We start from the raw sequence: 22,465 nt of genomic DNA, 5'->3' as shown, positions 1-22,465 counted from the left end.
CTCTAACCTTCCTCCGCCCAGAACAGCCCCGTGTGGCAGCCGACGACCCTCTCCCTGTCGCGGGTGTCTCCCTGCCAGGACCCTCGCGGCCACGCCCCCGAGCGCGCGCCGGAGATGTCAAAGGGGCCGCGTGACGCCATCGCGGCGCGACTCCATCTTTGTCAGTGAACAAAATGGCGCCGTACTGCGTGCTGGCGGCTCGGCTGAGGGTGAGCGGTGGCGGCGGGCGGGGCAGGCAGCGGGCGGGAAGGGCGGCAGGGATTGTGGCAGGGACAAGATCACTGCCCGCTGGGCGGCTGAGAGGGCGGCCGCTCGTCCTCAACCTCGGAGTCGGGCAGTCCCCGCCTCCGCGTGTAGGTCAGCGTGTCCCCAGTGAGGCCTCACGCCCTGTTTCCATGGCGATGGTGGGGCGGCCGCGGCTTTGGCGGCGGCGGCGTGGCCGCTGCTCGGGCCCTGGGGCATGGCGTCTCCCGCCACCGGGCCCGGCCGGCCGTCAAGGTGAATGCAAGGTGAATGGGGCGGCGGGAACGCGGCCCGCGCCGCCGCCTCCCCCGTCCGCCCGGTCCCCGCCGCGGCGGACTGCAGTCGCTGTCAAAACCCCGGGCCTAGCAGGGCACGGGCCCGGACGGTGAAATAAAAAGTCTTTCCCCGGGGCAGGCATTTTTCTTTCCCTCGTCTTTTATTGCTTCCACTTATGGGCGTGCGGCATCACAAGGTGACTCCTTGTTGTGTGAGTGAGCTGCCTTTTGGCTACTTTGCTTCAAAAATCCTCCTTTTAATACAAAAAGAGGTCCCTGGGTGACAAAGATGCCAGCACCTCTGTATAAATGGGAGCTAGGAAGGCTGAAGAAGCAGGCGGGTCAGGCACACAAATTGCCCTTTTTTCCCGGGGCCATGATACAGTCTTGTCTGTCATGACCTCTAAAACTCACCTTTGCCAGTAATACGATCTTGCCACATAGATTGCCTTCCTTGAGACTTCGTAGTGTATAGTGTCTACTCAGTAATAAAGTTTTCATGATCTTTTAAAGCCTGTAAGGCAAATACCAGGTGCAATTTTCTGTTTAGGGCTGCTAAGGGATAAGGAAGCCTTTGCTCCCATGTGATAAAGACAGGCAGTGTAACTTCTCCATTTGCCACTTGTGACCTTGGCCAATGTATTTCCCTTTCTAAGGGAACTGAAGTAAGAATTTGGTTGGCTTTTAATATTTTGAAAGTCCTTTGTAACTCTTAATTCCAGTTTTGTTATCACTGTCTTACTTTAGAGGTAGATGTTTTAGAAAAGTATAGGGTTTTTAAAATTTAAATGAAAGTTACAGAATACCACCATTTCAGTTAGGTTGGTATATTTATTCTTAGCTGTTAAATAGTTTTTAGTTTGTACTTTGAACAGAAATGACTACTCATAAAATGAAGGCAAACCTTTTATTAAGGTGATTAATTGGTTCTTGTTTTATGGTGTGACATTGCATGAGAACAAGAAGTAAAATTAATTAACAAGCAATAAAATTAATATTGTATGATGCAAAACAAAGGCTGTGCTGGCACAGTCGATATGGGAAATTTAGTATTCCAGGAGGTTGTCGTCTATAATGAGGCCCATATTTCTTTCCCCCCTGTGAAGGACTAAATCTGTGATGGTAATCAAACATGCCTCTAGGTGATGTCTTTAGGAGGCAGGGTTTTTTTGCCCCTGTAGCAGCCTAGAGATTAATGAATGTGAGCATCATCTTGTCAATTACTGTGATAGTGCCAGCATTGACCATGGCACATATTACTATTATTGGTTCTGTTTTCCTCCCATCCTGGAAATGCTTTGGAACTGGAACTGCAGAGAAAGCTTGCCTCTGAGGAAAATAAATTGAAATTAGCCTGATTTGGACTGACTGTCCTACTTAAAGTATACTTCTAATAGCCTCAGAGGGTCAAGATCTCTTTTCTGCCTACCTGAGATAATGCTTTTAGTAGCATTCCATTTTTTGAGCCACACTGGCTGAAGATTGACTGAAAGGCAGGACTGTAAAGCTCTGAACTGCCTTAAATATTGGGTTTGTTGAAGGCATTGTGAGTAAGTACTGAAATTATACATGGGCAGCTTTGTGTATCTGGCAGAAATGTTGGCCAGGGCTAAAATGATCTTCAGAACCATAATTTTGGTTGTTCTTTTGAGGTGGGTGTAGAAAATGAGCCTGCATTTACAATTTGATTATACTGCACAGCTTTTTTTTTTTTTTTTTTAAGGCTGAATCATGGTGAATGTTGAAAACTTGGCCTGTGTTCTTAGATCAGGGAAAATGAGGAGAGATGGTTATTTTCAGTTTCAGCTGGAATTTCTAGGACAGATTTCCTAGATAGGAGTGCACATAACACAGTTGCTACTCTTCTGAGCAGGAGCTTTTGCTCACTGGGCTTGTCCACCTTACTGGCTGCCAAAATGCAAGTTATTTTCTGAATTCAGACTACCCTTGCATCTGGAACATTCACTGTAATGAGCTAAATGGAAAATAGCTACCTTAAAATCTGTAAAGAGCAGTGTTAGCTTCCTTACAGAGATTTCAGAAATAATGACCCATTTATCAGACTTTCTTCTGTCTTTTAAGCAAGCTTTTCACCTCATAAAATACCAGTAGGCTTAGGAGCCCTGTAATGATTACTGCCATTCCTTTTACTGAAATTTGAACAAGGACACTTCAGCTGGAATAAGGGATTCAGTGCCAGGTGAGAGGAGGTCACTTGGCAGCTGTTTGGACAGCCTGGAAATAAACACTTCCTGGATAAAAGGGAAAATTTATAGATTGGTGGCTGCCTAGTTCCTTTGGCTGTTGGGCTCAAGGCACTTCTCACTACTTAGTAAAAAAACACCATGGAAGGCCCCTCAAAGCACTAGTACATTCCCTCTCAGAGAAGAGTGAGAGGAAATGAAGCTGGGAACTGTCAGGCTTCTGACTTTTCCTTAATCCTGCAGTTCTGCCACCACATTTCTGAGGATGCAATAGAAGAAAGGCATGGGGAATGGGCAGGTGTGATGAGTAGATTCTTTATGAAGGGAGATCAGACTTTCAAACCAGGCAGTTTATGCTTGGTGGTGGGTGGTGGTGGAGCCTTAGACTTGCTGGGTGCCAACGTGAGAACAACCATATTGAATCAAGTTAATTCTCAGCAGAAATATGGGGTTAGATTTATATCCTGGTAAAATTAAGATGGCACTTTTTTAATAGGTGTCTTTTAAAATTCATATGTAGAGAAGAATGATTCTCTAGTCTACTGAAGCTGATTGCTCAAGGCATTTACCTTCCCTGGGCCATATTGGCCATTACAGAAACATACCTTCAGTTTTCCAGACTTCTCCAGATCTAGACAGAATCCTTCACCTTAAACATGCTCTCTTCCTGCTTCTGGTAGCTTAAAGCTGTGGTCAGCAGGATTCAGCTACTTCGTATTGCTGGTTTTGCGATTACCAGCTGAACACTGACATAGCATTAGAAAAAATATTTCATCTCCTTGTGCCATTTCATGAAAAGACCCATAGACTCATATGTTCAAACTGAAAAGATTTTACCTGAATTTTGTCTGAAAAGTTTTGTTGTATCTCTTTTTGGAGTGCCCTGCCTCAGCTTTCTATTTTAATCAGCTTTGGTCCCAGGCTAGACTTAAGATGCTATGAAGCCTCTCCTGTTACTTTTATTTGCATATCTGTTCTTCTTTATAATGAATGAAGAAGAAATTACTGCATTAAACCACAATACATTTTCTGGCTTGGGAAAGAGATTGTTTTTCCATGAACAATAGTTAAATAGCTCAGTGTTTTTTTCCCAGCCACTCCAGCAATTGGAGACTTTCACAAAACAGTGAATATCTTGTGAAGTAAAAAGAAAAAAAAAAGGCCAGAACAAAGCAAACATAAAAGTTACGTGGCTGTTAGGTAAAGAGCAGCTTTGCCTAGTTTGTATATTAAACAATAAGAAGCTATGTGGTGTTTGATTTGGTGTGGGTGTTTGTTCTGTTTTGGGGTTTTTTTTTTCGGGTTTTTTTGCTGGTGGAAGAGGGAAGAGTCTTAAGTCTGACACCTGTGACAAGTTCTGGAAGTTCTAAGGTTAAAGTGCAGCACAGTGAAATTTGATGCCTGGGTTTCCCATGCAGTCATGGAGGAGCAGTGCCCTCTTTGTACCACCAGGTTCACTTTCCTCAGATATTCTTTCATGGCAGTGGTGTGTAGCTGCTGCGGGTCTCTACTGCTTCTGCCAAAAGCTCTTTGTACGATGGCGTAGGATAGTTTGGTAAAAATGCAAACTGCACCATTATTGCTAGTGCGCTGAACAGTGTGATCTTGCCTACCTTTCCCAAATTTTTTGTTGCAGAAGATACTAACAAGTGTTATCAAAAGGACAATAAAACAAGAGATTTGGCTAAAAATTGGTGATGTCTCTTTGATCATGATTATTTCAGGCAATCTTTTTAATGCTGGCAACCAGAAAGCTAGAAAAAATATTCACAGGGAAACATTCTGAACAAGGAACATTTACAATCACACATGCAAAAGGAGTGTTTTAGTGTAATACTGCTGCATTTATTAACCTGTACTTATCAAAACTTTGTAACTCTGAAGTAGCGCATGAATAGAAAAAGTGGGATTAAGGTGTAATAGTGGAGGAGGAAGAACTCTGAACTCTTTTCTTCAGTCTTTTTCCAGACTTCTAGTGCTGATGAGTGAGACTTTGAAAGCATGTAAGAAATGCATGTGCCAAATCCTTGGAAGTTTTTATGGAGGCTGCTGTCTTACTCAGTTTTCAAAGCTGTATGAGAGCTTTTAGCCCTGGGCACTGACCTGTCTCTTTCAGGTTAGGTGTTGTAAAGGTGCCTCACCGTAGCTTGCCCTTCTCCTGTGTTCCAGGAAACTGTCTCACTATGGAGGCTGCCAGGTGAAATTTGAGCTTTTTTTTGCACTGGCACTTTCTTCTAATGCATTCAGCTCACAGTATAGTTCACCTGTCATGCAGTTAACTCACCTGTAGGGTAAGTGCAAGGCTTTTTGGAGGTGAAAGATGAGGGTGCCTTTGTGAGGGTGAGGAAAAGAGCACCTGGGTCTGTGCAGCCAGGCTGCTGGATCTGGTGTGCTTTATCCACATCTTGTTTCTCCTGCTCTCTGTTACATTGTAGACCAAGCCTTTACAACAAAGTCTCCTTGTGGAAGTGTAATAAGTTTTGTATCGTTATAGAGGGATGCTGCCAAGGAAACTTAGTGTGTGATGGTGGAACAGAGGCCTGTCCACTCAGACTCATGCTGTATCACCTGCCAGTCCTTCTATGTCAACTCAATGGCAGCAAGCAAATACAAACCTAGGGATAGTTTGCTTTAGAAGCAGCATTGGTTCTTCTCCACCATGACTCTGATGTATCAGGAGTATGGCAAATTGATGTTTTCTTGAGAACTGGCTCAGCATTGCCTGAAAGCAGATTTCTCATTTGAAAGCATAAGGCATCTGGTGCAGCAAATAAAAATGTGGAATAATTTAGTAAATGCTGCCTGTTCTGGGTACTGTGGTGTCTCACTGTTTAAGATAATACGCAGTATTGTGTGCTGAAATGTATTTGAGTGCCTTTAAAAACCTTTAGATTTTTCTGTTCCTTGGTCTGTAAAATACTAGTAACAAGAACTGAAAAACATTTTGATTCTGTAACAATTGATATATTACAGAAATTCACTCTGCAGGGTTCCAGTGCTAATACTCTCCTTTTTTCAGCATGCCTTGAATAGTGGGGTACGACGCTACCATGTTGCTCCTGTCCTGTGCCAGCGGGCCAAGGTGGCCATGAGCCATTTTGAACCTAATGAATACATAAATTATGAAAAGCTGGAGAAGAACATCAACATTGTCCGTAAGAGGTAAGAGTGAAGAAGGGAGGGGATCAGTGTATGGAACTGAGCTCTGCAATGGCAGGAGAGGAAGAAAAAAATGTCATGGGGCCCTGGCACAAGGAGCGTTTACCAGGGAAAGCAGCACTGAACAGAGGCAGTTGTAAATAAATTGAAGCATGGGTTTTAATGTCTCCTCATAATGGTGGGGCACTGTGGGGAGGTTTGAAGGATATCATGAAGCACTGTAGCATGTAGAGAACCAGGCCAGTGCAGAGGAGGTGCTAGAAAGAACTTCATCCTCTTTGTTTAATACCCTTGTTGAGGAGTCTTCACGTTGGCCCTTGCTTCTTTCTGGGGCAGCAGCGTGTGGGCAATGGGTGTCATAGGCTAATGCTCTTTGCACTGTGTTCTGGAGGCATGGAACAAAGGGCTAGGAATTCATAGCATATGTAAACATAGTGACCTTAATCTGCTGATAGAGGCTTGTGTGCCTGCTAATTTGTCATTCCTGCTCCACTTGCTGTGGCAGTGGTTTGTATGACTTGTCCTTCAGTCTTTGTGTCCCTTGCTAAATGCGGTAGCTCTCATTCCAGGGTGGTATGTTGATTTAGTTACTTCTCAGAAGACCTTGCTACATACATAAATAGATTCCTCAGCTGATACAGCTACTGGAAAGGTCTGAGGTCACGAAACTCCACTTAGTTGTATTTGCTGTGGGATCTGGTATTTGTGAATTGAGTCTGACCTCTGTCTCACATCTACTTTTGCTGTCCTGAAGTATGACTCAAGAAGTGAGCAGTCAATGCTTTTTTTACAGTATAGGAAGATTAGACAAGAAAGCATAAAATGACATCAGTTCATATGTTTTTGAACTTTATGAACTGAACTCTTATTTTAGCCATGTGCAAGTTGATATTTTAGTGCTGTAAGAAAGCATGACGGTTTCTGTGTGATAATAGGTCTTAACAGTCTGAGTGATATAGGGAAGCATTCTGTTACGTGCTTAAAAGGGCAAATGTTGAAGTACACAAAATGCAGATACTAAAATTACTCTCCCCAGGCTTGACCGCCCTCTGACCTTGTCTGAGAAGATTGTGTATGGACATCTGGATGACCCAGCAAAACAGGAGATTGAGCGCGGCAAGACCTATCTACGCTTACGGCCAGACCGTGTGGCCATGCAGGATGCCACAGCTCAGATGGCAATGCTTCAGTTCATCAGCAGCGGGCTGCCAAAAGTGGCTGTGCCTTCCACCATCCACTGTGATCACCTCATCGAGGCCCAGTCAGGTGGTGAAAAGGATCTTAAGAGAGCCAAGGTCACTATTGCAGAGACTTCTGTCTGTTTGAAAATGTCCTTCCAATTGAAGGAAGAGCTTATTTTAATTTTTTTCCCAGAAGGACAGCCAGGAATCAGATATGGTAACAAATTGCCTGTGGTGCTCAGATGCAGCGAAGAAACAGACTAAATTGATTTTTGGGAGGTTTTCAGCTCAGATTCATCTATTACATGGTTTAAAGGACCATGAATGTGGGAAAAGCTAGTCTTAAGTTATTAGTGATGGAAGCCCAGATCATGTGTGTTCTGGAGAGAGAAGATATTTCAGCTAAAGGAGAGAAAAAAATTATTTCAAAGCAAAGAAAAAGGAAGTCAGATTACTCTGTTGCAGTATGGCAGTGTGAAAAACTTAATGAACATATGTCTGCATTGCACTGGTGTATCCTGTGAGGGGGAGGCAAGTAGTTACTTTCCCAAACCATTTGCTAGCGATTATCTGAAGAGCAATAACTGAATCATGTGCAGCTTTCACGGCTCATGGGTATAGTATAAATGTGTGTAAAAGTATGGAGGATGTTGAGTTTTATTTGGGAATGTCAAAGTGTTGTTTGTCCAACTGCTGATTCACCATTTTAAAATTTTCTACTCAATTGTTTTACTGCTTATTCCTCCCCAAATGAATTCTGTAATATATAGACATATTTACCTCTGACCAACATACCACAATGCATCTGCCAAGGAAATCTTGTTACTCCAAGTGGACTTAGCCTAAGTCCACTGTCAGAGCCAGGTGGAATTGCACCTTGAATGTTGATACCAGAATTTACAAACAGTAAACAGATGTCAGCTGCATTTTAACATTTTAGTCCACATCTATTCTCAGAAATTTGTGGTGTTGAAGTATCTGCTTTAGGCTGTCTTCAGTGGGCCACAATAAAGGAACTTGCACCCTCAGGAGGGATTTGGGGAGTTCTTGCTCTGCTTGTCACAGTCCTAAGTTGTGCAATTAACAATTTGAGACTTAACTAAATCAGACAGTTTATTTTCTCCCATTCACCTCCTGTTTTCCCCTTTCCTCTATTCCTGCATTTATTCTCAATAGTGCAATTATATTTGCTGCAGCCCTGAATTGTGCTGAGTCCTTTCTTTGCCATCCACTCTGAGCAGAGCAAGTAAAGGTCCTGCCTTCTTCTGACTGTCTTCTGCTGCTGCCAGTTGGCACATAATGAATGCTGGCGGGCCAGAGGGTGGTTTGGATTTACTGGGGGAGGGATGCACAAACAGAGTGGAGTGACCCAACTCCCAGTGGAAAATGAGGCTTAAAGAGCTGCTGCTGCCTCTTGGGAAACTTCAGCAAATGTGTGCTGAGACAATTCTTCAATTATCTCGTTTCCCCTTTCCCTTTATTCTGAAGCTTAGCTGCATGAGAACAGTCTTTAAGAAATTCTCTCCTTCTAGCTTATCTTATCTACTCCAGCACTCTTCTGCCAAGAACTGTTAGGATATAATAGTGTCATACTTCCTTGGCAACCATGGTTTTTCTCACAAGCAATTTTCACGGTGTGACCTCCACTGACAATGGTGACAGTGCAGCAAGAAAGGCAGCATTGTGTGAGTCTAAAGAGGGGAGTTGCTAGAATGACAAATGACACTCACCAACTCCCCTGGCAGTGAAGAACTTCCAGTTCCCTTTCTTAATCTGTAAAAATAAAGCCAGAATATTTATCTAAGGGATTTGAAATATCTCCAAAGCATCTGTATAGGAAAAAGAACACCTGGTAGAGAAGGAAGGAGAGGAATAGGAAGAATAGGAAAAGTAAGCGCACAGCATTTTAAAATGCCTTATTGTCAGGGCTTTCCTTAAATTGTGCTGTTTGGAATTAGAAACTAAAAAAAAGATGCTTTAGTAGAGCTACAAGTGGGATGACATTAAATGGCCTTTTACAACTGTCTGTCAGACAGTCTTAATCTTTACCTTTTGGTTTTAAAAATTATGTATGTACACTTCCTTCTAGCTGCTGCAAAACTGGAAGCAAGCTATAGGCAGGCATGTGAGAGAAGGGAACGGTGTTTGAAGAAGCTTTTGATGTAAGGAAGGACAAAATGTGGTACTAATGATCTGTGCTTCTCTGTGTGAATAGGACATAAACCAGGAGGTGTACAACTTTCTGTCAACGGCTGGTGCCAAGTATGGAGTGGGATTCTGGAAACCTGGGTCAGGAATCATTCACCAGGTAAAGTGAAGTTTGCAGTCTTTGAACATGCAGTGGGTCTTTCACCTTAGGGTGGAGAGGGAGCTCAAGTATAAACTCTCAGAGAATTTCACCGGTTTACGGAAACAACTTGTTTTTCTTGAGGCAGGCGAGGTTTCTTACTTGCTCTCTCTCTCAATTATCTTGACAACAGTGGGGTTTTTTAAAGAGTTATTTTGGTCAAACTGTAACCTGATGTGTGATTAGGTAGTGCCAACAGCATGTCATGTGAATAACAGAAGCTTGAAATACCTTAACTGCTTGTGGGCTGGCTCCTCTATGTACAATTGAGACAGTAAGGTGAGGCCATGAACCTGGCTACATAGAGTTAATGTGAATTGCTTTTGGTGGTAAGGAAAGCAGCCTTGGGAACATATTTTTTTTAGAGGTATTATGTATGCATTTAGTTCTGTAAAACCCAGAAGAGTATATGAGGACACAACAGAGCAGCATACTTCAAGTACTCAAGAGTGGCAACACATAAGGAGTTGCTAGGTGAATTTGAATAAAATGCAAAACATTTTCCAAGTCTGAGATTTTCTTGTTATTACACTTGGATCTAAAAGAGAATATGACCGTCCCAAGGAAATTTACCACTTAATGAGGCTTTTTGTTTTTTTAAAAACCAACACCTTTGTCAGGATGCCCCTAACTTGCTTCTGGTTGGTTTACTTTGAGGGCCCAGTAGTCATTTTTCATTGTTCCTCTGAGTCTCAGGCAGCATAAGTTAAAGAGCAGCATGAAGCAAAAGGCGTGGAGAGAATGGATGACTGGTAAGCATCCTGTCAGCAGGGAACTTGTGACCAGGTGCAGTCAAGAGCTCTCTGCTATGTTTTCTTAGCTATGAAATGAGTTACTAAGACTACCTTAACTTAATGTGATGCAACAGATGAACTGAACTCTTCAAAAGGTTATGGGAACACCTCAGTCATTCCTGTCCTGAAACCACTTGTAACATCTGTCACGCGGCAACATAGCTCCGTGCTGTGGTTACAGTCTTCTTGTGGCTGACTTTCTCTGGCTGGAGGAAACTGGTCCTGTTGAATAGCTTCAGAGTACAACTCTGCCAAAGTGGAGCCTTGAAAGTGACCTTTCTCACACAAATACATTAATGTGGTTACAAGAATATAAAGCTGAAAGTTCTGAAAGCAAAGCCTCAGTCTTTTTTGTAAAAGTCTGCCTAAGTTCTGTTCAAGCTATTCTGTGATGCATGTGCTGTGAGTTCTGTGCTTCCCCTAAAGGCTGTCCTAGTGTTTGTGTGGCACATAGGCAGTGAGAAGTTCATTAGCTTGAGTTCTCTACAGTGTTGCTACCACAGAAATCTCATTTTTTCATCGAAGAATGGTTTTGTAGTTTTGTTAATAGTTGAAAAGTCTTGCATGGAACTGGTAGCAGCACTAAGGGAAGGGCAGCCTCTTGGTGTCTTGGTGAGAAATTTTTCTACATAATTAAGTATTTGCTGGCAGTATGGATTGGAGGACCTGTTGGTATTCTACTGCTATGGGAGTACAAAGGCTACAGAAGGTCTCGTTAGCATTGGATAAGTTAACTGACTTGCTCAGCTGTTATTTAAGGGTATGGAGATTATGGAACAGGTTCTTAAGCCCTAACAAAGGTGACACCTTAGCAAAAGCCTAAACTGGAAGGAAAAAGAGGAGATAGTTTTCTAATTTTTTTATTACCCTGGAATGAGCAAGGATCCTGGGGCTGAGACTTGGTACCTTGTTCTGTCATTACATCCTCCACAAGGAGTTTGAAACAAAAGAGAATTTCCAATCCAAATTCAGTTATTTTCTTCCTACTGAAATCTGGAAGTACAAACTGATCTAAACTCTTGTTCTTGTTTTCTTTCTGCTGTCTTCCCCCTCCTTTCCCACGAAACAAGCAAACAAACAATCAATTTTTATTTTCAGATCATTCTGGAGAACTACTCCTACCCCGGGGTTATGCTGATTGGCACAGATTCACACACCCCCAATGGAGGTGGCCTGGGGGGAATCTGCATCGGTGTGGGTGGAGCTGATGCTGTGGATGTCATGGCAGGAATCCCTTGGGAGCTCAAATGCCCAAAGGTAGGAGCAGAAGGAATACTAAGCTTTGATGCCAAGGGTGAGATATACGATGTGTAAGGAGTACTGATTTTCAAGCACTATGTGTATAAGGCACCAGATACCATTGCAGTGTGACAGGAGAGCTATATACTGTTACCTTTCTGACAGGAAGTGATATCAGTATTTTTTTTTCCCTCATTGATGTTACCCAGGTTATTGGAGTAAAACTGACTGGGAAGCTCTCAGGCTGGACTTCTCCTAAAGACGTGATCCTGAAAGTGGCCGGCATCCTCACTGTCAAGGGTGGAACGGGCGCCATCATTGAATACCATGGGCCGGGTGTGGATTCAATCTCCTGCACAGGTAAGTCAACACAGATCTCTTATCTGAGTGGATTGTTGGTGGAGCTAGGTGTTGAGCTATCTGTGCAGGCTGGGAAGGGAACTAAAGAAGAAGTATTAAATGTTCTCCCTTAGCCTAGCAGTTTGTACGTGGCAAACTGGAAGAGTGGTGTAACAAGATTGCACTCCCTCTCAGTGAAAAAGTGACCTCTCTCTATTAAATCTTCTTGTGATTTTGAGAACATGGAATTGTTAATTGTGAAGAATCCTGTAAGATGATGTGTCAGGATAAGAATAAGGGGAGATGTATTCCAGTGTATACTTAGAGGGTGGAGGTGTCAGCGATAAAGGAATACATTTTCATTTCAACCTAAAATAGGCTGTGAATAGAAAAACAGGTTAATGGGAATATATGTATTACAGCTGCTAAACAAAGAGCAGAGATTCTGAGACCAGAAAGCAGTTTGTAACATGCAGTTTATACTAGCTAATTGTGGATCTTGGGTGCTGAATTTGAACTAGCAAAAATTGCAGTTCTCTGTAATATGCTAGTTAGGACCAAATTGGAAGAAATGTGTCTTCCTTTAGCTTGAAGTGCAGCCTTCAAGCTGGACTTCTGCTCTCAATTTGCATGACTTAGCTACAACTTGGAATACTTGGTTTTACAAACTGATAGCAATGTGGGATTTTTCTTCTGTGAAATCAGAGAAATTTTATATCTGTTTCTAGCTTGTTAAATGTAAAACAGGAGCTTCTACAGCTTTATTGCTGTGTTCTTGAAAGGGATGGTTGATCCCAGTGTTGTGAGTAAATATTTGGGATTTTTTAATTGTATTCTGTCACTGGAAGCATCTTATTCAGTCCATTAAATTTCTCATGAATGCCTGGCTCCTCCAGTAAAGACAAATGGGTAGTAGGGAGGGACGGGACACTCATTGCAGATAGCAGACAGTGCAGTGGTTCCTTTTCATACTGGTGTCTGCAGGTGTCAGTGTAACTTTTGGCTCATTATTTCCACAAGAATCTGATTGCAGGCACTGTATTGATCAGAAACTTAGGGGCCTGACCCAGCCCTTATGTTGTCAGTGTCCTCTCAGCCGTGGCTTTAGGTTTCTGTGGCTGATGCCCTGATCTCTCTTAGCTTTGCCATCTTTTGCATGTACTGACTTTTGGAGACTTGGGTGGCCTTGGACTTTCTCATTTGACCCCGTGGTCTCTTCTCCCACTTCTCTAGGAATGGCAACAATCTGTAACATGGGGGCTGAAATCGGAGCTACCACGTCCATCTTCCCTTACAATGAACGCATGAAGAAATACTTGGGCAAGACTGGGCGAGCTGGTAAGCGGATTTGGAGATTGAAGTGGGTAGAAGTATGGGTTCAACTGAAGATGTATTCTGGGAGCAGTATCCTCCTACAGTGTTGTCTGATGTGAGTTTTGACCTTGTAGTAGTTTTGACCTTTGACCTTTTGATCCTGTAGGTCATCTGCTACAAGTAGGGAGTCTGTAGATGAAGTGGCTGGGGAATTACCCAGTGGACTGCCCTATGTTTAGTTGTTCTAGACTTTTTTTTCTCCTTCATATTTGCTGCACTTTTCAGATCTTCTTTATTTTTATTCCAGATATAGCTGCACTAGCGGATGAATTCAAGCAACACTTGGTACCAGATTCTGGTTGTCACTATGACCAGGTGATAGAAATCAACCTCAGTGAGGTAAGGCTTCCTTTCTTCTTGCTATTTTGAATGCTGTGATGTGATTCTGCTTTGTGTGAACGAGGACCAAGATGGGAGTTGGATGCAACACCCCTGGTGCTGTGCTGGAATATGTAAAATACATTCAGGTCTGCTTCACTGACAGCTTGTGCTCCATTGTTCATATAGGAGAATCCTAGTTAAACAGCTTTCAGATAGAGCTGTGAAAGGAGTTGATTTGCTGCTGTGTTTTGGGGTTATTCTTTGTTACTGTGATTTCTGACTTTGTCACTGTTTCTTAAAGCTGAAACCACATATCAATGGACCTTTCACACCAGACCTGGCGCACCCTGTGTCAGATATTGGGGCTGTGGCAGAAAAGGAGGGCTGGCCTGTTGATATCAGAGTTGGTGGGTAGCATTTGCTCTTTTCTCTGCCTTCATACTTGTGGCATAAACATTGTTATCTTGGGATAAGCTGTTGATCACATAGCTTGGGATCCAGTTTTTCACTGCTGCTGTATATCCTTTGACCTTGGTGCAGTGTCATCTCTTCATGACCAAAGAATATTCTGGGAAAAGTAGTGACCACATTGGGCCAAGTGTGTAGGATGGAGATCCAGGGTAGTAGGAAGGATTTTAATCTCAAGAGGTAGACCAGGTTTTCTTCCATTTTTGAAACTTTGGAATGTTTGGATTGACAGGAATGTTATCTATTGAAAATGGCTTTTGTTAAAAGTCTGTGGCATGGATTTGTCAGGAGCATAATTGTCAGCATTCCCAGCACTTGGCTGTTGAACCCTTGGGACGTAGTAAAGCTAGTACTTGCTGTCCTAAAAAACGGGCTTGGAAATGTATGTACTTGCTTTTGGGATGGTAACTTGTGGGCTGGCTTCTCAGCTGTTGCTCCTGGAGTGGAGGAAGGAATGAAAAGAATGGAAATACATTGTAAAACCATATCCCAGGTGGGAAGTGTATTATATGATAGTGTTACAAATAGGATACAGTTACAGTGGCTGCAACGGACAGAGAATTTTTATTTTGCTGCTCAGCACCAGAATGCTGTCAGGATGGTAAAGCATGTCCTCATGTGGTCTTCTTACTATAACAAAGATATTTTCTTTTCATAATTTCCTCCATTTCTTGCCATCTTGATTTGAAGCTTTTTCTGCCTTTGTGGAACAATACCTCTCTTTGGTTATTTGCTTAACCAAAGTGCAAGTAGGTGACACTCAGGTCTTGTAAAACAATAACCTAGTTAGATTAGACTAGTTACTGGGTAGTGTGTTCTGACTGTGCAACCTCCAGAGCTGGACAAGGGATTGCTTGTGACCACAGTATATTGCTGGGAGGCTTGGCAGTGTTAGTTCCTGAAACCCTTTCAGATTCCTTATCAACAGAAAAGGTGGTTGTCCCTTGTTTGTTCTTCTGGGAGATGGGTCAGGGAGAATCTTCCAAATACCAGAGCTGCAGTAACCACCACCCTGTTTCTGTCAAACACCACAGGCTTGATTGGCAGCTGCACCAACTCCAGCTATGAGGACATGGGACGCTCTGCAGCAGTGGCAAAACAGGCGCTTGCACATGGACTGAAGTGCAAATCCATGTTCACAATCACACCGGGGTCAGAGCAGATCCGTGCCACCATTGAAAGAGACGGTTATGTGAGTATGGCTGCTCTTTGCACTTCCAAACAGAAAGGGTTAAATTCTTCAGGACAGTACTTAGGGGACCAGAGTTAACTTATGGAAACCTCCTAAACTTTGTCTTCACTTATTGCTGGAGGTGCAATTACTGATGTAGTAACTCGTCTTGTTCTACTGTGCCTATGGGTCCTGCCATCATCTTGACAGTGTTTTGACCTGATACCTTTGCTACCTGGGCATGTAACAACAGGATTAGAACTGAACAAAGCTCAGGTAGTTGTCAGGATCTAGGGCCTTGAGGAGATAACAGTATGCATAGCAATGGATGCCTCATGCTCCTGGGATTCTGTTGATGGCCATGGCTGACAAAGGGCTGCAATCCACTTTTATCCCGATATATAAAGAGAGCATGCCCTTTTGTTGGAAGGTGGCTCCCAGTTTAGACCAAACTTACAGCAAAACTCATATTGGCTTTAAAAGGAATGCTTCTGTTGAGGAACCATTACCTACTTTCTTCCTTTTTTCTGTGCAGAAAATGTTGTTTTAATTAGCTTTACTATTTAGTAAATTTTAGATGCTGTCATAGTGTGAGGACCAAGTCTTTACATATGGATATGTCCAGCCAATGCTTGATGGCTCTTCCAACCAAGTCCTACCTTTCAAGTCACACCTTTCTTTACCAGCTACCGCCTCAGTTGAGTTGTTTGCTGAGTAGACTGAGCAGGCACACATACTTCCCTGCACTGTTGCCAGTTTTCTCCTTACATGAACAGGAAGTCCATGGAATATTAATCAGACCAGACACTGCCCTTCAGTCAAATGTCTGTAAGTAGCTGGATTGCTCAAGTTGAAGCAGGCAGAGAATGGGAACATCATGGCAAGTCATCCTGCGCTCTGCCCCAGTCTTAACTTACAGTCTTACTGGGGTCAAACCCCATGTATTTATAAAAATGACTCAAAACTGAAACAAGAAAAGGAATTTTCTCAGGCTTGGTGCTTCCCTGAAAGAGCAACCCCAGAACCTCATTCCAGGCATCCTACAGTAACGAAGTTGTTTTTTGCCCCCAGGCAAAAATCCTGCGAGAAGTTGGAGGGATGGTTCTTGCTAATGCTTGTGGACCATGCATCGGCCAGTGGGACAGGTAAAATGAAAGATGGACCTCACTCTAACTTTGTATCTTTTAGCTCCCAAAATGCTCTGTGAAGCCTGATTTGACTGTAAATACGACACACTGGTAATTAAGTGTTTAAAAACCAACTGGCCATAGCTGTCTGATACTTACTGGAGGAGGCAAAAGGGATTAAAGATTTATATTGAGCCTTTAGGTGAATAAAGACAAACATTCTGGAGGCTTTTTGTAGAAGGCAAAGAATGGGGAGAAAGATTTGCTGTCTGTGAGAGTGGACTGAAGTTTTTATGGTCCTTCTAAAATACAAAAAATTAATTGGTCCAACTTCAGTCATTAGAGTGGCAGGGAGAATAATTCCCAATAGAAGGGATGGGGGAGGCACATTATGTTGCTTTATCATGGCTGACCATGGGATATTCAAAAGCAACGTGCTTAGTTGATTATTGTTTAGACAGTTCAACACTGAACAACATGGGCTGTGAAAACTACTGCAAGAATCAGTGTTTGACTTGGGTTTGCATACATTCATTTTGGGTCTGTGCTTAAGGGAGGAAAACATGTACAGGCACCAGTTTATGTTTCTAAGATAGTGATTGCTGCCAAAACCAAGCTGGGGGATTCTAGCAGTGAGACATCTAGAAGCAGTATTCCATTTGGATCTGATAAGCATGTTTGCTTCTTTCACAGGAAGGATATCAAGAAAGGAGAGAAAAATACAATAGTTACGTCCTACAACCGGAATTTCACAGGCCGCAATGATGCCAATCCAGAGACTCACGCATTTGTGACTTCTCCAGAGGTAAGAAACAGCCAGAGGAAAGGCTGTGGAATAGTTCAGGATGCCTGCAGAAGAGGCCCAGTGTGCCTTGTTTAGTAGCTTAGCTGGTGGCTTTGAAACTTACATGTTGGACTTTCAGATGAAGTGATGGGAGGTAGAATATGCCTTCAAATTTGTAATTTTTGTTTTCTTTCAGATTGTCACAGCCCTGTCCATTGCTGGCACTCTAAAATTTAACCCTGAGACAGATTACTTGACAGGAGCAGATGGGAAGAAGTTTAAACTAGAAGCACCTGATGCAGATGAGCTGCCCAAGCTGGTAACTGCTCTGTCTGTGGGTAGAGGGAGGGAAGTGTTTTATTTATACTGAGGGAACTTACACGTACTTCTTTCTTGGCACATGGTGGTAGAATGGGCACAGTTGGCTGTATTGGCTTGTTCTTCATGTGCTGTTGGGGATGGTTGAAACTGATGATTTTCCTTTCTTCTTTGGAAGGAGTTTGACCCAGGCCAGGACACCTATCAGTACCCTCCCAAGGATGGCAGTGGCCAGCGTGTGGATGTGAGCCCCACCAGTCAGCGTCTCCAGCTTCTTGAGCCCTTTGATAAGTGGGATGGCAAGGATCTAGAAGACATGCTGATCCTTATCAAGGTCAGGAAGAAAGTGGGGAAGCATCAGCTATGACAGGTCTGCTTGAACAGGGCTTTGCACAGCAACTGCTAGAAGCTTTGAATGTACCTTTGAGATACCTGATTCCCTCCCGTACAACCACATTGTTACGGAAAGGGAAGCAAGGGTCTTCCTTTCTTCCAGGTGTTTCCTTCTGATACTTCTTTCTGTTATAACTAAGTGACTCTTCTCCTCTGGGCTAGTGGTTTGCTAGTACCATGCAAAAGCAAGCTTGTTACAGCATGTAATATGATCCTGCCCAAACCATGCAGTCTGCAGAATTTGTCCCAGTTACAGCCTGCAATAGAATGGATGGGTTCTTTATTTAGCATCTCTAATACTGACTGTTCTAAGATGTATTTTGTCTGAAATGAGGTTGGGAACTTCTCATCCATCAGTATGCGTGTTCTCTTCCCACTTTATAGAAAGAGAAATTACTTCACACTTGTTAAACATTGCAATTTGGTCTTTCAATGGAGACATGGGTTTCTCCTCACTGCCTGAGGTGAGTTAACAGATGTAAACTTCAGTTGGTATGGTGAGGGGTTCTGAAATGCAATCCCTTATGAACTGACCTTTGGGAACATTCCCGATTCTCAGTGACAGACTTGGAGGTACTCTCAAGGGCCATACTGCTGTGCAAAAGTTTTTGACACTGGCAATTCCTTTACAAGCACTTTAGAACTTACCAGTTGGAAGGCCATTATCTCTGGTTGGGAATTCTGTTCTTACAAGCTGAGAAGGCTTATGTGCAGTTTGGAAACTTAGAGGGCAACACTTGGCATCTTGATGAAGTTCATCAGCAGGGAGGCTGAGCTGTAGCAGGAAGAGCTTAGGCTTAATTGTTTTTTGTACCTGAACAACCTGCTGCTGAGGGAAGTGAGGACACAGCAGGAGATGTCATGGCTAAGCTAATTTTTGTCATTTACCCTTTGGAAAAGGGATGTTCTTCTTACACAATGCATGCAGAATGACCACTGTGTTCTGCTTTAGAGTGCCTTGATTCTGTAACTGATGTGCTTTTCTGGGGTTTATGCCTTTAAAAAGAGATATGATGATCACAGAATGGGTTAGGTTGGAAGGGACCACAGTGGTCATGTGGTCCAACTTCCCTGCTCAAGCAGGGTCATTCCAGAGCACATGGCACAGGATTGTGTCCAGATGGTTCTTCAGTATCTCCAGTGAGGGAGACTCCACAACCTTTCTGGGCAATCTGTTCCAGTGTGGTGACTGCACAGTAAAGAAGTTCTTCCTCATGTTCAGGTGGAACTTCCTGTGCCTCAGTTTTTGCCCCATTGCCACTTGTCCTATTGCTTGGCACCAATGAGCAGAGCCTGGCTTCACACTCTTGACACCTTCCCTTCAGATACTTATAGATATTGTAAATGAGAGGTCCCGTCTCATTTATCTCTTCTTGAGGCTGAACAGGAGATGCTCCAGCCCTGTAATCACCTTTGTCACCCTCCTCTGAACCTGCTCTAGGAGCTCCACGTCTGTCTTTTACTGGGGAGTCCAGAACTGGACATAGCATTTCAGAAGTGGTCTCACCAGGGCTAAGTGGAGCGATAGGATTACTTCCCTCGACCAGATGACAATGCTCTTCCTAGTGTACCCCAGGATACCATTGGCTTTCTTGGGATACCACACGGGCACACTGCTGGCTCATGGACAGCTTGCTGTCCACCAGGACCCCTAGGTCTTTCTGAACAGAGCTGCTTTCCAGCAGGTCAGCCCTCAGCCTGTGCTGGTGCATGGAGTTATTCTTTCCCAGGTGCAGGACCCCAAACCTGCCCTTGCTGAACTTCAGACAGTTCTCTGCCTACCTCTTTAACCCGTTGAGGTCTTTCTGAAGGGCTGCAGAGCCCTCTGGAGTATTGACCGCTCCTCCCAATTAATGCTTCACAATTAAAAGTGTTGAGGAAGGGTCAAGTACATTACTCCATCCTGAGACATTCTTCTATTATGCTTTAGGTAAAAGGGAAATGCACCACTGATCATATTTCTGCAGCTGGACCATGGCTTAAATTCCGTGGCCATCTGGACAACATCTCCAACAACCTGCTCATTGGTGCTATCAACATTGAAAACGGCAAAGCCAACTCTGTGCGGAACGCATTAACCCAGGAGTTTGGCCCAGTTCCAGACACAGCCCGTTACTACAAGGTAAGATGTTCCCCTAATACATCTATTTTAAGAGGATGTTTACACTTTGGGCAGTCTGTGCCAAAAATAAGGAGCTCACCCTCCTGCTCTCAAGTAACAGCAGCTGCAAATTCATTTGGCATTGAGGCATTTTCTTGGTACTTTCTCTAATGATTGCAGTTCCTGTAGGAGATTCTGTCCCTACCTGTTAAGGGGAAGAAGGAGGAAGATCTTGTGACTCAGAGAGGACCAGAAATCATAGATGAAAGAGGAAGAACTCCTTTAGGCTCTGCATGGGTGTCATCAGACTAACTAGATCTTGCCTCCTGGAGTGCTTTACCTGTGACTAGTTTAATGTTTAAAGAAATTATAGTCTTATCCCCTTTATTCTTTAACACTAGGCTTCAAATCTCAACAAATGTCCTTTACCCTCTGGACAACTTGGCAGTTGTTTCCGATTGGCTCTTTCAGTAGAGAAGTAAAAATTTTCCATATCTCTTCCAGAAGTAAAGCAGAGGTCATGGCTCGTGCAAACACTGGTCTGGCATAACACAATGGAAGGAGAGGTGGCAGGAAAAGGAAGGCAAAGATTTGCTCTGGATCCCAAGAGCAATCCTCCTCAGTCCTTGTCAGCAAGGATGGCAGTGCCTAACTGCTGTGAAGCACTAAATTCCTTTATTTATCTCCTTTCTCAGAACACAAGGGAGTCTTCTGGGAGAAGGTGTCATAGCATAGCAATGTCAGTGAAGTGCTGGAATTAAATGTGTGGGTGGGTATTTCTTGTTAATTCCTCACTTGAATGGCTGCACAAATGTAAATCTGTGTCTTTGCTCGCAGAAAATGGGTGTCAAATGGGCAGTTATTGGGGATGAAAACTATGGTGAGGGGTCAAGCCGGGAGCACGCAGCACTGGAGCCACGCCACTTGGGAGGAAGGGTCATCATCACCAAGAGCTTTGCCAGGATCCATGGTGAGTCAGGCTTCCCCTATGGTGTCTGTAAACAGGATGTGTTTGGTTTGAATGGAAGTGGTGTTTATACCTTGCCCAGGGCTCAACACCTACAGGCATGAACCCTCCCTGCTGACAGATGGCCAGGTCTCTCCTGTCAGGAGTCCTGTTACATACCTAGTTAGATATGCCACAAACAACGGATATGCTGATTTTGCTACCAAGGTAGTAAGTGTTGCTCGAATAGTACTCTGAGAAGTACTGGGCAGCCAGAAGGTAATCCTGCTTCCCTGGAGTGGAATGTTACAAGCATGGTTGGTGGCTTGTTCTCCACAGAAACCAATCTGAAGAAGCAAGGTCTACTGCCTCTCACTTTTGCTGATCCAGCAGACTATAACAAGATTCATCCTGTGGATAAGCTGAGCATTGTGGGATTGAAAGACTTTGCGCCTGGAAAGGTAACTGTCTGGGTGTCTTGCACTTAGGGGCAGGGATGTGCCACTGATGGGGATCAATGGTACCTGTGTACTTGTGAGGCAGCACAGGCACTAATGAGCAGAGCAGCCTGCCAGTCAGGTGAGAGACACAGTGGGCTAGGAGATACAGGGCAGGTCAGAATCAGTGATGTGCTGAACATTTAAGAGAAATCTTTGTGCGATACTCTGAATTCCTGGACTTGTTGACTTAAACATGTGTTCCCTAGAAGGAACTGCAACCTCACTTTTATGTTAAGATCCACCCTGAATTGCAATTTTCCCTTTTCATCCCTTTAAAACCATGTAGAAATTTTCCTGTGAGAAGCTTCAGATAACTTTCCTTGAAAGAGAAAGGAAAATAAAACGGTCTTTTTCCTTTAGCCCCTGAAATGCATCATCAAGCATCCCAATGGAAGCCAAGAAACAATCATGCTGAACCACACCTTCAATGAGTCGCAGATCGAGTGGTTTCAGGCTGGCAGTGCCCTGAACAGAATGAAGGAGCTGCAGCAGAAATCAAGCTAAGTGCGCACAATGCCCCAGTGCACTGGACTCGATTCAGCTTTGGCATTTTCATGAAAGTGCAATTCCATGCCTACTGTTGGAATAAATGTCTGATCAAATGTAACCATAGCTTCCTTTTTGTTATAGTACTTCCTCTTCACTGACACTATGAAAAGGGAGTGCAGCTAGGCTTACTTTTGTCTTTTAAATTCCCCAGCTCCCTTTTTCTATTTTGGCTCAATTTCAGTTTTCCCACAGTTATTTATATTTGGAAATAACCAGCGAAGGTGGGTTTGTCTGCTCAGTTGGTTGTTTTCTGCCCATTCACTTTACTGATGGCTAAAGACTTAAAATGAAAATAAAGAATGTGACCATCTCTTCTGTCATGTGTTATTGTATTCATCATCCTAACCCCTGTCATTGTTGCTGGGAGGGTGGGAAAGAACTTCTTGTAAATCACTGCTATATGGAGATAAAAACCAAATCAAACAATAACTCAGTGTGGTAAAAAAAGAGCCCTCACAACTGTCCTGGACTGTCCTTGACATTAACCTACTGCAGGCAACACTTGTGATTATGACCACCTTCCCCCCTACACTCCTGTCCAGGGCAACAATGCCACTATTGCAACGATGACAAACTTTCAAAGAACACCTGCTGGATCTGCTTTCCCAGCACTGTACACTTAGCTAGTTTCC

At 43.5% G+C, this 22,465-nt stretch overlaps 1 protein-coding gene across 1 annotated transcript; it reads left to right on the top strand.

Moving 5' to 3' along the window:
- Positions 1-102: 102 nt before the first annotated feature.
- Positions 103-22,143, top strand: ACO2 (aconitase 2). The gene is made up of 18 exons (XM_014882637.2): positions 103-209; positions 5,742-5,884; positions 6,918-7,176; positions 9,278-9,370; positions 11,302-11,460; positions 11,652-11,802; positions 13,015-13,119; positions 13,403-13,494; positions 13,778-13,883; positions 14,979-15,136; positions 16,187-16,260; positions 16,936-17,047; positions 17,223-17,345; positions 17,523-17,678; positions 19,668-19,859; positions 20,676-20,808; positions 21,124-21,245; positions 21,645-22,143. Exons 1-18 carry the CDS (start codon positions 174-176, stop codon positions 21,786-21,788), a joined length of 2,358 nt encoding a protein of 785 aa, XP_014738123.1. The 5' UTR covers positions 103-173; the 3' UTR covers positions 21,789-22,143.
- Positions 22,144-22,465: the final 322 nt, after the last annotated feature.

Source organism: Sturnus vulgaris, chromosome 5 (genome assembly GCF_052056855.1).
Source record: "Sturnus vulgaris isolate bStuVul1 chromosome 5, bStuVul1.hap1, whole genome shotgun sequence".
In the NCBI taxonomy this organism is placed as follows: domain Eukaryota; kingdom Metazoa; phylum Chordata; class Aves; order Passeriformes; family Sturnidae; genus Sturnus; species Sturnus vulgaris.
Note: the sequence above shows the minus strand (reverse complement) of the source record. Positions and strands in the feature narration are given on the sequence as shown.